Below are 15,543 nucleotides of genomic sequence, written 5' to 3'. Positions count from 1 at the left end.
AGGGCAATGCAGATTGATGACTGTTCTGTTGGAGCCCAACTGCTCTTCTAAAGCAGGTTCTACTGCCTTCCTAGTATTTGATCTATCTGAGGTTTAAGTTGGGAAGCAACAACTCCCTTTGGCATCCGATACCTGATAAATAAAAACCCCTAGACTGAGTTAGCCTGAATTAGTACAAGTGGCTGTGGTCTGCACAGGATTTGCTTGAGGTTTGGGAAGTTCTTGACGGTTTTGCCTGAGGCATAGTCTGATCCCTGCCTCTGGAGGCTAGCATCCTGGCCCTTGGTGGAGTTGCTAAGATCAGATGTTTCCTGAATGACCTCTCATTAATACCAATAAAGCAGCAGCAAATAAATTCATGGAATTTGGGGACAGCTCGGAGTCTGTTATTGTGTGTCTCCTTTTAATGGGACTTGACTGAAAAGAAGAAAAATGTCTCGAGTTGCAGCTGACAAGGCTCAGGCTTTAATCTTTTAGGAAGGCAGAGAGGAAGGAACTAACATTGTCAAGAGTGTCTGCTGTGAGCCAGACACCCTATATAGATGGCATCCTCTTTAACCCTCACAGCTCTGAGTGGTAAGTAGCATCACTCCCCAGCTGGGAAAACCGGCTCGGGAAGATGAAGTGTTTGGCCAGCGTGGCAGAGGGAGTAGTGACTTGGCTGTGCTGGAGTTCAATCCCAGGTCTGTCTGCCTCTAAACCTCATGATCTTCCTTCTCATTTCCTGAAGCAAAATGGTGGAGAATTTAGTGTGAGCACTGGCAGTTGTGGGAGGCTGGGTGTGAGGCCCACAGCCCACGTCCAGCCTCCCACAATCTTTAGTTCAACTCACCACCTCTGTTGACATTGGCCTCAAGCAAATTGCTTTAGACTGAGTGACTTCAGTTGCCTCCTCGGGAAGAGTGAACACAACTACATTCCTGGCCGTGTCTCAGGGATGGTGCAAGGAACAATCAATCACGAGCATGATTGAAATCCTAGGAAAGTTCTAGAACGTTTAGGCAGGGCAATGCAGACAGGTTCTATTCCCCAGGATTTTTTTCTCTTTCTTTCTGAAGATGAATCTTCACACACATGTTCTTCATCAAATTATTTGTCAGAGGTCTATTATGTGATGAGCACTAAGTTAGATGCTGAGGGCACTGTGGTGAACGCAACAGACTGGGTCCCTCCCTCCTTGAAGTTTTAATCTGATGAAGATGTAGAAATAAGCAAGTAAACAAGCAAATAAATATATAATCCAAAGTCTGGTTAAAGGCCAAGAAGAAAGTACAGAATACCGGGAGAGAGAATAAGGCGGCCCCGTACTGTGTCTGCTTAGAAAATCCCTGCAACACTCCCTAGGAAATGACTGGCTGTGATTACCTCTGGTGAAAACACAGTGTGGCCAGAGCATGGGAACAAGTGTTACTTCTCACTGTGCTTTTTCTCTACTCTTTGGATTTCTTTTACCATAATTATGTATCATTTCTATAATTAAAAAATACTAGTTATGCAGAAAATTGGTGTCTGATAAATCATGAACTCAGTAAGCCTTTTTTCTTCATTGTGTAAAAGGAACTGTGAAAAGGCTGGTGCAGCCGTGTGTTAGGTATATTTGTGCAGTCAAATTAAAGCAGAGAACATTGCTCTTTCCATTTGGGAGAAAATGAGAAAAGGTGAGCTGACTTAGCTGCCCTCTTGGGTCCGGGCCTCCTTCCACGAGAATGAGCTGGGTGGTTGACTTCTAAACCCCAAGAGAAACACGTCCATCTGCCAGGAAGTTATCACAGTCAATCTGGTTACCTTTGAGAAATGACAGCTAATAAATGACTTTTAATTAAAGAGGCAGTATCAAGAGGACTAAAATCTATGATTCTAAACCTGCGGAAGTTAAAATGAGGCAAGGGAAGAATAGAAAAGCTGTAAAACCAGGTGAGAAACAAGAGTGTGGCCCATTAACAAAAATTAATGGTGATAAAACTCACAAAACAAGCATTTTATTTTATTTTATTTTATTTTATTTGCAGTACGCGGGCCTCTCACTGTTGTGGCCTCTCCCGTTGCGGAGCACAGGCTCCGGACGCACAGGCTCAGCGGCCATGGCTCACGGGCCCAGCCGCTCCGCGGCATGTGGGATCTTCCCGGACCGGGGCACGAACCCGTGTCCCCTGCATCGGCAGGTGGACTCTCAACCACTGCGCCACCAGGGAAGCCCAAAACAAGAATTTTAGAAGTGAAATTAGCAGACAGCTGCAAAAGGAAAAGGTACTAAATAGGCTTCTCTCAGCATTGAGTTGGGAAGTATAAGATTTTTTTTAAGCCAGTAATTGCAATAGGGACACGTTTTCTTTTCCTGTCATTGAATAAAGAGGGTTGGCTGTTAAATTAAAAGGTTTGGCTGGCTAAAAACCACATCAGAGGGGAAAATATCTATGTCATACAAAATGCCATAGTCCCAGAGGTACAAATGGTGTAATTGTTCCACGTATCTATATAGCTCTTTTCTCAGAGGAGGGCAAAGCAACTTCTTTCTTGGAACTTCTAGAGAAACTATCTGGCATTGTGGTTCTCTTTCACATTCATCTTTGTCCCTCTCATTTGGGCTTCAAATCTGAGGTTTCCAAGCTGTGACTAGATTTCAGCAACTACCAACCTCCTAGATAATCATGCTGCTTTAAAAAGGGTGGGCGCCTCTCTGAGGTCTCAGACTCGGAAGTTTCTCTTTTATAAAACGTTTTCAAGTCAATGCATTGTTGTTCTGATTGCTTAATTTGCCAAATTAAATACAGTGTAATTATTTGAAAGTGGATTTGTTTATGGCTTGGAACCTTCTGTGCCCATCATTAGAATACAGAACTCCAGTTTGTTCTTTATCCAAATGTGGATCTTGTAGAGTTATTACTATTATTGGTATTTAGAAGTAGTCGTAGCAATAGTCATGGTTTCAGTAGAACAAGAAAGTTTTTGATTTAAATTTGGTATGTTTGACTGACATTATTTTGCGAATAGAATTAATGTCAAAAGCTATATAATTGGGGCGACTAACTGTCCTGGTTTGCAGGGGCCTGAGGTGGTTCCTGGAATGTGGGACTTTCCGTTTGAAAACGGGACAGTCTTGGGCAAGCCAGAAGAAGTTGATCACCCTGTTAATGCTAAGTGACATGCTTAATTCTCTCCCCCCCCAAAACAAACAAACAAAAAAACCCACTAAGAAGTAGGCATTATCCCCGCTTTTGGATAAGGAAACTGAGATTCAGAGGTTAAAGCAATGTCTCATGCAGCTAACTAATGGCAAAGCCTCGTGCCAAATCCGGGTCTGCCTGGCCCCGAAGCTTGTCCTCTGAACATCTCCATTGTCAGGCTTTTGCTACACAGATTTAAGAGATTGCCCCACTATACTTGAGATGCAAACCATACATATTCTGTGGCTGTTCTGGGAATGACTATTTTGTAGCCTTTGATTCTTAAACAGGCTGAAAAATTAAGAATCATCCAACTATTGAATGTTTGCTTGAATTTTTAAGCTTATGAAGGCAGACTGAAACTTAGAGCAGAGCACTTTCTGTGTAGAATCTTTAATAACTTTTTGTGAAATTTTGCCAATAACTCTAAAGAAAAGCAGTTATGCAGTTTAGAAAGTTTACATTTCCATTCTGGAAAGCTCTCTTACTGCCCACTGGTTTGAGGGGAATGCTGCCCTCAACTTGGCTCATTTCAAATAAGGCCTCTGTGTCTCTATTCCATGTCCCAGTCCTCGAAGCTTTTAGGCAATAACACCCGAAATGGAAATCAGGTGGAATTAGCCTCATAATTGCCACCGTTTTCTTTTGGAAACAAAATTGGTTGTGGGACTTTGTGAGTTCTCTGCTTTTAGGAGGAAATAAACCCATAAAAGTCACTGCTAGGCCCGAGTGCCGGTTCAGGCCTGGAGGAGCTGAGCGTTAAGACTAAGTCCTTAGACAGCATTGACTTCTGATTTTTTTTTTTTTTTTTTTTTTCAGTACGCGGGCCTCTCACTGTTGTGGCCTCTCCCGTTGCGGAGCACAGACTCTGGACGCGCAGGCTCAGCGGCCATGGCTCACAGGCCCAGCCGCTCCGCGGCATGTGGGATCTTCCCAGACCAGGGCACGAACCCGTGTCCCCTGCATCGGCAGGCGGACTCTCAACCACTGCGCCATCAGGGAAGCCCTGGTTTTGTTTTTAGTGGCTTCACTACCTTCCATCTGGTCATCTTTAATATTTAATATTTTGTCCCTTTTTCTAGCCAATCAGCTATATTAAGTCAAATACTAGAAATTGTATTTCCCTAAATCTTTTTGCACCTAGAAAAGGGCTTCTGCCTCAAATGTAATGATAAAGATAATAACTAATGTCCTTTGATATGCAAAGCCAACTTTATACCTAATTGTGCATCATGGGCTGCTCATGACTATATGTCATTTTCTAAAATGGACTTAAAACAAATGGGATAAGTATGTGTTGTAGGGTGATAAGTGGAGGAAAATATGGAATTAAATTTTAGAGAAACTGGAATTAAAGAAATATCACTGTTTCTGCTGTTCAGTAGAAAAGATTTTATAGAAGAGGTGGGCTTTCGGAAGCAATAGAATGTAAAATTTTTGAGAGCTTTGGTGTTCCAGACATGGTATGTGGATTGGGAAACAGGATAGTTTAAAACAATAGGCCTTGTGTGTTTTCACTGGAAGGCAGAGGCAGATTTACCATGAAGCTAATAACCTCAAGCCTCAGAGCTCCATTTAATTTTACATTTGAAATCTGACCTTCTCTTAAAAAGAGTCCCTAGGGCTTCCCTGGTGGCGCAGTGGTTGAGAGTCCGCCTGCCGATGCAGGGGACACGGGTTCGTGCCCCAGTCCGGGAAGATCCCACATGCCGCGGAGCGGCTGCGCCCGTGAGCCATGGCCGCTGAGCCTGCGCGTCCGGAGCCTGTGCTCCGCAACGGGAGAGGCCACAGCAGTGAGAGGCCCGCGTACCGCAAAAAAAAAAAAAAAAAAAAAAAAAAAAGAAATGCATGGTGTTTATTCGTTCATTCATCCATTTATTCAACCAAAGTTAAATGGAGGGCCTCTTAGGTCTCAGACTGTGCTAGGCACTGGGAACTTGAAGAGGAAAGCAATGAAATCGTATCTCATGAAATCAATGGAGAAGGCTAAAGTTGCATATAGTCAAAATGATCCTTAAACATCCCTCAAATTACCCATAGAGTATTATCTTAGGTCAGGGTCCCTGGAAGCAGAGCCTGCGATGAGGATTCTTGTGCAAGTAAGTGAGTGAAAGCATAGTCTCAGGTGAAAGAAACCCTTAAGGTAGTGGGAAACAGGGTAGGGCAGAGTTCAGCAAATATGTGAGCTCAACTGAACAGCTGTAGTGTAGCCTCAGCCTGATCCCAAAGGGAACTCCAGAGCATGAATGGCATCATAGATTTATACCCCCTTGAGGCAAAAGGACCAGCTTTTATATTCCCAATAATCAGGCATTGGCTTTAGGCTGTCTCTGGAAATTAGGGTATAACCTCTTTGGTATTTCTGGATGAGGTGACTCTGATCAGATGAGGGCAAGTCTCAAAAGAAGGGTGCAGCTCTGAGTGATTAGCGGCCAAAACACAAAGCAGCTGAGGGTTGGATGCACCAGCCAAGTACACGGAATCTGAAAGGGGCATCAGCAGCGGCTACTACACAGGATACATGTGCCCTGTTAAAAACCTGCATATCATTTGCTAACAAATACAACAGAGCAATTTATTTTTCTCCAGTGGTGTGATAGACCACCATTTCTTGGGATGCACTGCAGATGAAGTATTGATACTTGGCTTATGTGCAGGGACCACGTTGTATGAAAAATCTGCATCTATCAACACTAGACTCATATCCAGAATGGGGAGATGCTCACGCTGTGGGAGATGCTCCCGCAGATCTGAGACTGACTGTTTTCCAGGAGGCTGACTCTGAGATGTCATTATATGAGATGTTCTTTGGGAAGTGCCCTGTCAACACTGCGGGAGGGAGGGCCAGAAGCAGGAGCGGGCAGAGGGAGAAGTGGAGCCACAATGCAGGCCCGCTCACAGCCGCGGCTGACCCCACCCCATGGGAAGCTCTGAAGTTAAATGGCAGGTCAGAGCTGTCCTGCTTTGGGTCAGATGGCCAGGCGTTTATACCCCTGCATTGGGCCACCTAGGAAGGGAAGGCCCTGGGTGAGGGGTTTCTCTGTAGCTGAGGCCGCCCTGAAGGGACAGTTGGAGGCTATTTGCCTGCTGCACCCCCTGCAGCTGGGCAGAGGGCCTTCCTGGAGTGGGGTTGGGGGCACACATCTCTGTCCATCCCCGACGGAGACAACTCGTGAGGCCAGTCTCGGGCTCACTCCAAGCACACATCACTGAATGGAACGGGCACAGAATGACCCCCCAGTGGTCCAGCTGTCTTCTCTTGAGGGGGAAAGGGAGAATTGTGCACATATGCTTGAAGAACCTGCAATTTAGTCAATACTTTAGTATTTAATATAGATTCTGGACTTTCCTCACTTATAAGTGGATAATCTACAGATTCAGAGAACAAACTAGCGGTTACCAGTGGGGAGAGGTAAGGAGGGAGGGGCAATATAAGATTGGGGGAAAAATGGGTTATTATGGGATTACATGAAATCATGTATGTGAAACTTCTGAAAATTGCAAGGCACCATGGAATTTAAAGAATCTTTCATTCAGTAAAAAAATTGAAAAAAAGAAATGGATAATATATCCTGCTTTTTACTTATTATACTTGTCAAGTCTTTTTTTCCCCTCATTTTTAGTTAATGACAGGCATTGTGCTAAGTACCTTACATTCATTACCTTAAGTAATCCTTATAATAACATTATGCGTTAGGTACTATTATTATCCTCCATCTTATGGATGAGGAAACTCATCTAAGGGTTAGAGAGGTTAGAAAAAACTTGCCCACAGTGAAATTATATAGTCAGTGTTCAAACCAAAGTCTGTCTGACTCCAAAGCTCAAACCCTTAGCTGCTCTACCAAAGCCAGCTGTGAAACCTCTCACATTGCCCTTTTTTAAAATAGATTTTTATTGGAGTATAATTGCTTCACAATACTGTGTTAGTTTCTGTTGCACAACAAAGCGAACCAACCGTATGCATACACATGTCCCCATATCCCCTCCCTCTTGAGCCTCCCTCCCACCCTCCCTCTCCCACCCCTCTAGGTGGTCACAAAGCACCAAGCTGATCTCCCTGTGCTATGTGGCTGCTTCCCACTAGCTATCTATTCTGCATTCCATAGTGTATATATGTCGATGCTACTCTCACTTCACCGCAGCTTCGCCCTCCCACCCCATGTCCTCAAGTCCGTTTTCTATGTCTACCTCTTTATTCCTGATAAAGAAGATGTGGCACATATATACAATGGAATATTACTTAGCCATAAAAAGAAACGAAATTGAGTTATTTGTAGTGAGGTGGATGGACCTAGAGTCTGTCATACAGAGTTAAGTACGTCAGAAAGAGAAAAACAAATACCGTATACTGACTCATATATATGGAATCACATTGCCCTTTGATGGACCTTTGCCAATTCATTCATCCATTCATTCAACGGTGCTTTACCGAGCATTTCTATGCCAAGCTCTGCTCTAGGTTGGTATTAGAGATTCAACAGAGCAGCCTATGAAAAGGAGTATATGTGCATGTGTCCTTGTGGGTCGTTCTTCCTGCATCTGTGTGTGTGTGTGTGTGTGTGTGTGTAACAATTTCAAGAGGTTAATGCAAATGTCATGACCTTTGGATATTTCCTAGTAACTCAATTCACTGTGTTTAAACTTTTTAACAGGCTAAAAGAGACACTAAGCGGACGTCTGGAAAAGAAGTCACCATTAACGTCGCAGACAGCATCCGACAGGTGGACAGAAGTCGAAGAATCACAAAGAACTGCGTCAACTAGCAGAGTGTTCAGCCAGTTGAAGGGCAGAGGGACTTCTTTGGTGCCCTTCACATCCTGGACCCCATCACGGAACCTTGAAGACGTGGGTAGCCCTTGCTGTGTGGGAACGCTGCTGAGTGCCTTGGGAGACTGTCTTAGCCTGTTGGGACGTTCTCAGCCTCCTATTTATCACGTAAATGTATTGGCAGAGTACTCCCATAGGGTAATAAACTGCAAATGTATGTTCAGTTTGCCCCTTGCAACTGCTGCAGTGTGGTCTGATGGAAAAGTGGCGAGCAAAAGCACGGGCCAGTTTAGGAAACAGAAAAGTAGAAGGGGTAGGTTCCTGGCTGAAAGAGGCACAGTCGGTTCTGAGCTCTCCTGGCCATGGTCGTGCGCACTGTTTCAGGCAAGCTTATTCTTTCATTCTTCCTTTTTGAAATACCACCATCTCAAAGCTTACTGTGTTCACTTAAACGTTGGCTTTCACCCAACTCTAAACCCACATGTATGAGGAATCAAGAAACAGGAAAACTCTCTGTTACCCTTGTTTCCTTAGCTCAGGATGAGGTGGATTCAGATCCAATTTCACACAAACTAACCCCACCAACACCCATGGTATGTCCCAGGGAGGGCCTCTGTAATACAGTCACACCCATTTCTCTCTCATCTGCTTTCAGCATCCCCCCAGGCCAGGGTCCACGTCAGCCTCTGAACCATAGTATCACGGTAGTGGTCACCTCGGAGCCCTCAGGGTTCAGCAGACATTGCATTTTTCCAGCTTTCCACTTCCCTTTGCTTGTGTTCTTGAGTGTTTTTTCTCACCAATAAGGCCATTTGCAGTTGTTAATCAAAGACCAGGCTCACAAGAGGGAGAAAATCTGGAACATGTTGGCTTCCCTTTGGCCTCTCTGCACAGCCCAGGACTGTGTCATTTGGTATCTGCAAAGGAATTGCTTTAAAAAGTCAGTAACTAGTTGGTGTGCGTTCACATGGACATTAGATCCACATGCACTGTGTTAGAAATCTGTAGCTGAGGCAGTAAAAAAAACAAAATTGGTAGGAATAAAATTTTCTAGCATTTCTTTAAACATGTTAAGGTGGAAGTATTTTCCTCCGAAGTAATGTAGCGTGATTTTTCAAGGACTGTCAACATGCCTGGAATTAGGAAAGGTAGGACTAAAGTTGTACCGAATGATACCAATAAACTCCATGTTTAGCAGAAATAGGTAGTCTGATGGTGTGTATTTATCTATCATAGTCCGGAGAAGTTTAAAAATTCAGATACTTGGCCTCTTTACCTGCCAACTCTGTTATTCCTCAAACACAAGTGGGCAATGTCCGTCCCTTCCTTCCTTCCCTCCTTCCTTCCTTCCTTCCTTCCATGGATTGTGTATTTATTCAGTAAACATTAAATGCCAACCCTGTGTCAGGCACCGTGCAGGTGCTGAGAGATCTGGAGTCTGGCCAGTCACGGTTGTATATCCTGAATTTGACGGTGAACTTAATAACTAGGGGCCTGGCTTAGACGCTGGGGTATAGTGTATGGTGTGAATTGCTCTGCAGTGTAATTTTAATTTTATAGCCAGGATAGGTTTCTGTCCTAAACTCCAGATATGGGCATTCTCCTAATCACTGTCCAGGCCTTTACTGTGCACAAAACTACACTTTCCCAAACCTTTGTCATTTTGTGATTCTTTGAGAAAGGGCTTTTAGGGAACTTCATGTTCCGAAACTTTTAAATATAATAATAAAGCAAAACCTGTGACTTCCATGACCCCTCTGGTATGATTCAGCAGGAGCCACCCACTGCCAAAGTTTGGCATTGATCCTGCAAGTCCAAGGGCTTGCTGTCCCAGGGCACCTGCACTGTGTTTTTGTGCAGAGTGTTTCTTCACCAGTCACTAGCTAACCTCGTTCCTCTTTGCAACTTTGTTTTTGCATCACTTAACTGCAGCTCCTTGTTTGGAATTTATCAACTTGAGAGGGTGTCTCTGTCTTATATAGAAACAGTTTCTCACTTCTGGAGGAGAGGAGAATGAAGGGCATATATGATCCTCCCCTCTCCAGAACAATCTGGATTTCACCAAGACCAGAAGTTAAACCGTGTTACTGGAAATTCATCTGGCAACTTTTTCATGTGTGTATGATACAGGAAGCGATTCTTACCGTCCTATTAGCATAACACTTTCTATTGCAAAGTTTGTGTCAGTAAAGTCATCAATTTCAAACACACGGACAGTTACAGAGAATCTTTACTGGAATGTTAAATTTGTGTGTAGAGCTGGTTAGATTTTTTGTTTCTTTCAAACAAAGGGCTTTTAAGTGAATCCTCCAAAAAGCCTTGTGAAATAGGTAAGGGGAACACAATTAGCCCCCATTTACAGTTTAAAAAGTATTTATGGTCCACGCATCCAGTAAGTGGCGGAGCAGGGATTCAAGTGAGGGAAGTTTGCTGGCACATCCAGTGCTTTTTCTACTGTATAATATGAGGCCTTTCCCAGCAGGAAGGTCTGGCGTGGCTGGGAGATTCATTTGGAGGGGAATTGCCACGGAGCTGAGATTAAGCTGGGCACGAATCTAAGAGGGTGACAACAGTGACAAGAGAGGGCTGGTGAGCTCCTGGGGCATTTGGGTTTGGCCAGGCTCCCTTCTCCCTCCAGAGATGGTGACCCTGACCTAGTGTGAGAGGCATCTTCCGTGAAGGTCAGAAAGAGGAGAGACTTTAGGATTCAGAGGAGATTGAAATTGCCCCCCTCAGAAGAGCTGCTAAGAGACGGAAGCCAGGGCAGCCACTTCTGCCAACACCCGAGCCCTCTCTGGGTGCCCAAGTGAAGGGCTGTACCTCCTCATCCTTTCCCGGCTGTCACCCCCCGCCCCCAGTGATCCCACCCGACCCCCACCTCCCAGGCCATCTGAACACGCTGCGGCTTCCACTCCCTGTCTAAGCCCTGCTGTTTACGACCCTCACCAGCCCTGCTCACTGGCTGCCTCACATGCCACAGAAATGTATCCCATCCTTATTTGCTCCCCTAAGTAGGGTTCACAAAACTGTCAGCCCTGCTGAACCAGATGGCAGGTGTGCTTTGTTTGGCTGTTAACGGTGTTAAAGCTTGAGAATGTCACAGAAAAGTCAGCTCTGGCAGAGACGCCTGGTTTAGAACTCCAGTATCTATTCTCCTCTTCCTCCTGCCCATTTAGAATAAAGATTATACTTTCTAGCTTCCTTTAAAGTTAGGAGTAGCTACATTATTAAGTTCTGGCCAATGAAATGAATGACGCTTGGAAGATTCCAGGAAGTCTCCTTATAAAAGAATGATCAGGCCCTTTCTTCCCCTTTTTCCCTCCTGCTTCCTGGAATGAGGAGGTAATGGCTGGAGTCACAGCAGTCCCCAGGATCATGAGGTAACCTTGGGAATGGAAGACATGCCACGCTGAGCAACAAGTTAGAAGAAGCCCGGATCCCTGATTCCACTGAGTCTCCATGAGCCCAGGACCATACACCCCAGACCTCTTTTTGTGAGAGAGAAATATACTTCTACCTCATTTAAGCTGTTTTTCAGGTCATTACTCACAGCCAAACCTAATTCGAATTAATATACAAACTTTATCTTCTTTTGAAAACTTGGAAGATCTTTCATCCTTGGGCCCTTGTCATCACTCACATACAGTAAGCCAGAGCTGATAAGGTTGTGTTAGCTGAAGTTGGGGGTCTCCAGCTCATGAGGGCCCCCACCACTCACTGTGGCCGGCACACGGCAGCCTTCCCATTTGTTACCTGCTGGAGCCCTGAGACATTTGTGTTTGCAACCCCTGCTCCAAACTGTGTTCCCAATATATTGTTTTCATGTTCTTTTTAGGAGTCATCAAAATATAGAAGGTCCTTTTACCCCATTCCACATTCTGGAAAGTCAATCTCAGGAGAATTTTATGTGTAGGCAAACTACAAACATGATTTAATGGTTAACATTCTATATTCACTTCCCCTTTCACTTACTCCATACATATTTACCAAGAAGTTTAATGTGTCAGAACGTGGGATATGGTGAGGAATAAAATAGACTTGTACCCTGCCCTCGTGGAGCTGGTGTTCTAGTGGAGAAAACAGACAATAACGACATAAAGAAAGAAATTATTACGATAATTTAAGGTGGTGATGAATGCTGAAAAATAATGTTAACAGGAGAATGGATTGGAGGGAGGCAGGAATGGAAGCAGGGACCATTTAGGAGGCCACTGCAGCAGCCCTGGGGAGAGATATAAAGAACAGAATAATGGTTGTGAAGATGGGTAGAAGTGGATGGGTGCTGAGTACATTTTGGAAATAGAAACATTAAGATTTGCTCATGGTTGTAGGAAATGAAGAGAAGGGACAAACCAATGTGATTCCTAAGTTTTTTTTTTTTTTTTTGATCAACAGAGTTCTTGGTAAGATAGTATAAGACGAAGTGAAAAAACTTGTTTGGGTTTTTTGACAGGGTGGGTGGCTCTCTCAGCTGGGCCATGTTTACCAACCTGCCTTGCTGTAAGTTCCTAAACTACTTCAGCAATATTTAATTCTCCTTAAATTACTTCAAATTGTTCCTTAAAACCATCCCTGATGGAAGACCATAAAAGCCAGCATCAGAAGGGATGTATACTTAATTCTCTTGGGAATATGGAACAGTGAAACGGTCCTGACATTATCAGACAATGGATCACCCAGATTGCAACCCAGCAGAGAGCTAAGTCTGGGCACGTATTGCCAGAGCGAGCATTGCAGTTTTAATTTCTTAACTAGACCTTCTCCAGGTAGGACTTCATGTTAAAAGGAAAAGGGGTAAATAATATTGCCCTTTCTGATCCAAATAGCCGTTTTCATAACATCGCCGTGTGCCAGGGAGGTGGCTGAATTTGTTCGCTTTTTAAATTTTATTATCCAGAGAAAGTCTCCCTCTGTTCTAATAGGTAAATCAACCATGGGATGGCCTCTGAAACAAGGGGCTGCAGCCAGCCAGCCAGGAAAAGCAGAGAAGACAGGCTTCAGGTGCAGGAGACAAATCCTAACCTGGCATCTAACAGCTTTGTGCCCTGGGGCAAATGGTGGAGCCTCTCAGGGGAAATAATAGCATCTTTCTGAGAGTGTGTTGTGAGGATTAAGTGAGATAACACATGTAGATAACATACTGTGTGCCACGTAATAATAATCACGGCCCTGTGCCAGGTACAGTGCTTGGTGTGTCACACACACGACTTGTAATCAATAAAGCTGTCCCGCCACATGAGCCTTGTTAGCCCCCCTTTACAGATAAAAGGAATGGAGACTAGAAGGTCAAAGGCTATGCAGCTACTAAAGGGCAGAGCTGGGATTTGAACCTATGTCTGCCTGTCTGGGAAAACCCCTGCTCTGGCCACTGCACCATGAGTAAGTACCTAGAATGTGTTAATCTTCTTCCTGTCATGATGGATGGCAAGTGACTTCACAGCTCTTTTTATAGCACTGGTGTCTCAGCACCACCAAGTTGTCCGTGTTAATGCCAGGATCAATGACAGCACCCTGGATACAAATCTGTGAAATTTCATCATTGTTTCTTTTAAACTTTTTTCTTAACAGCAGCAAAGGCAGTAGCCATCTTTTGGTTGTGCCACAATATTAAAATTCCTCTGAAGGTAATACTAGTAAATTTGGGGGTCTTTCTAAAACGTATTGCAAACCTAAGTATTATAGATCTATCATAGTAATCCCTCCTTCCTCTTTGTTCTAGAATAGGAAGATGAAGGCCTGGGCTAGCTGGGTCCCCCAGGAGAAAGGGCAGCATTGTGACTTATAGAAAGGGATGAAATGGAATAGAATTAGTTTCTAGTGGAAAAAAACAATTAGCAGGTGGAAAAGAATTATGATTGCTTAGCACTGACGGTTGGCAACATGGCTGCACATTGGAATCACCTGGGAAGCTTTAACGACTATTCAGGCCTGTTCCCTCCCCCAGAGATTCTGATTTAATTGGTCTAGGGTGCAACCTGTATATTAAGACGTTTCAAAACTCCCAAGAGGGTTCAAATGCGCATTTAGGATTTAGAACCAGTGCCTTAGCAGATCACAGAATTAGTGTCTCCAAAACTCTCTGAGAGGGTCTTAAATCAGACTCCCTGGGTTTGGATCCTGTTTTCACCGCTGACTAGGTTTATGGCCTTGGGTAAGTCATTTAAGCTCTTCATGTTCCTGTTTGCCTGTTTATAAAATGAAGCTAAGAGTATCTCATGGTGTTACTGACCAGGGTTCTTGGCCTCCTTAAACAATAGAAATTGACAAGAGACCAGACAAGAAATTCAGGCAAGGCTTTACTGGGGCTCCTGCGTCAGCAGGGTGGAGCCAGAACAAGTAGCAGGTTCCCCTGCTTCCTCCCTGAAGTGGGGGCGGTGGGGGGGGGGCGCGAGCTCGTCCCTTAAATGGGGTGAGGATGGGGGCTGATTGGTTGGTCGGCAGGAGAGGCAGCTTAGGTGGTCTGCCCACGCCCTCCTTGGTGGTGCTGTGTGCAGGGTGCATACACAGTCCCCTGCTTTTGCTCCCAGCTCCTCAGAAGTGGCAGTCAAGTCTTTGGTCTTTTTGTATCTTGTTGTTCATAATTTGTCCCAACTGAGCATGCACCGCAGTTATTTTTAGTCCCTTATAGTTTCTCTGTATTTTGTTGCTCCAGCAGATGTTTGTTCAGGTGCAAGCACTGCAGCAAATGGTCCCAGGTCCCATGTTTCAGGTCCCAGCCTGTCTCAGTGATAGCAGGAGGATTTAGTAAGGATGTATTGATACATGTAAAGCTCTTAGCACAGTGCCCAGCATATGAGGATAAACACAAGGTTGTTTATTATTGTTGAACTGTCATCCAGCCCTGAAAATTCTAGGACATGGGCAAGGCCTGACATATAAAATTCAGCTCTTAAAGGTAAATGTACCAGAGAGCTGGCTCCTTACTTAAGTACTTTGTTTCTTCTCATGCACCATAAATGTACCTTTTTCCCAAGTAAATACTTCTTTTTTATTTTTTTTTATTTTTGGCTGTGTTGGGTCTTCGTTTCTGTGCGAGGGCTTTCTCTAGTTGTGGCAAGCGGGGGCCACTCTTCATGATGCGTGGTGCGTCGTGGCCTCTCATTACGGAGCACAGGCTCCAGATGCGCAGGCTCAGTAGTTGTGGCTCATGGGCCTAGTTGCTCCGCAGCATGTGGGATCTTCCCAGACCAGGGCTCGAACCCGTGTCCCCTGCACTGGCAGGCAGATTCTCAACCACTGCGCCACCAGGGAAGCCCAAGATAAGTACTTCTTATCCAATACAAAATGTACCTTGGGCATCATGAGATGAAGACAGCAACCATCTTCAAGAAATCTTCCTAAGGAGCCTGTGCTTTACTCTGGGCAGAAGAACTGACCCAGGATAATGCAGAGGAAGAAAGCTTGCTTAGTTTTGGGTTCTGGAAACTTTATGCTGTCCCTTTAAACTTGTCTGAGCTTTCATTGGTAAGTTCTCCAGAGGGTAGTCGTCCCCAGATTGGTAACTAGCAAGTGAGACATGATTTTAGATGTAAAGGAGTCCCGTGTGAGGAGTGGTACAGCCATGGATTTGGGGTTTCCACAGTTTTCCTTGGCACTAATAATGTCCAGC

The 15,543-nt window shown here is 44.6% G+C and overlaps 1 protein-coding gene across 1 annotated transcript in view; it reads left to right on the top strand.

Moving 5' to 3' along the window:
- Nucleotides 1-14,288, top strand: part of BAALC (BAALC binder of MAP3K1 and KLF4) — a 149,124-nt gene extending 134,836 nt beyond the window's left edge. Inside the window, exon 3 of the mRNA XM_022584654.3 lies at nt 7,820-14,288. Coding sequence (XP_022440362.1) covers nt 7,820-7,930 — 111 coding nt within the window. The 3' untranslated portion in view covers nt 7,931-14,288. The remainder of the gene's footprint in view (nt 1-7,819) is intronic.
- Nucleotides 14,289-15,543: the final 1,255 nt, after the last annotated feature.

This window comes from Delphinapterus leucas, chromosome 17 (assembly GCF_059928025.1).
Source record: "Delphinapterus leucas isolate spDelLeu-1000000601 "Yukka" chromosome 17, BTC_Dleu_Yukka2, whole genome shotgun sequence".
In the NCBI taxonomy this organism is placed as follows: domain Eukaryota; kingdom Metazoa; phylum Chordata; class Mammalia; order Artiodactyla; family Monodontidae; genus Delphinapterus; species Delphinapterus leucas.
Note: the sequence above shows the minus strand (reverse complement) of the source record. Positions and strands in the feature narration are given on the sequence as shown.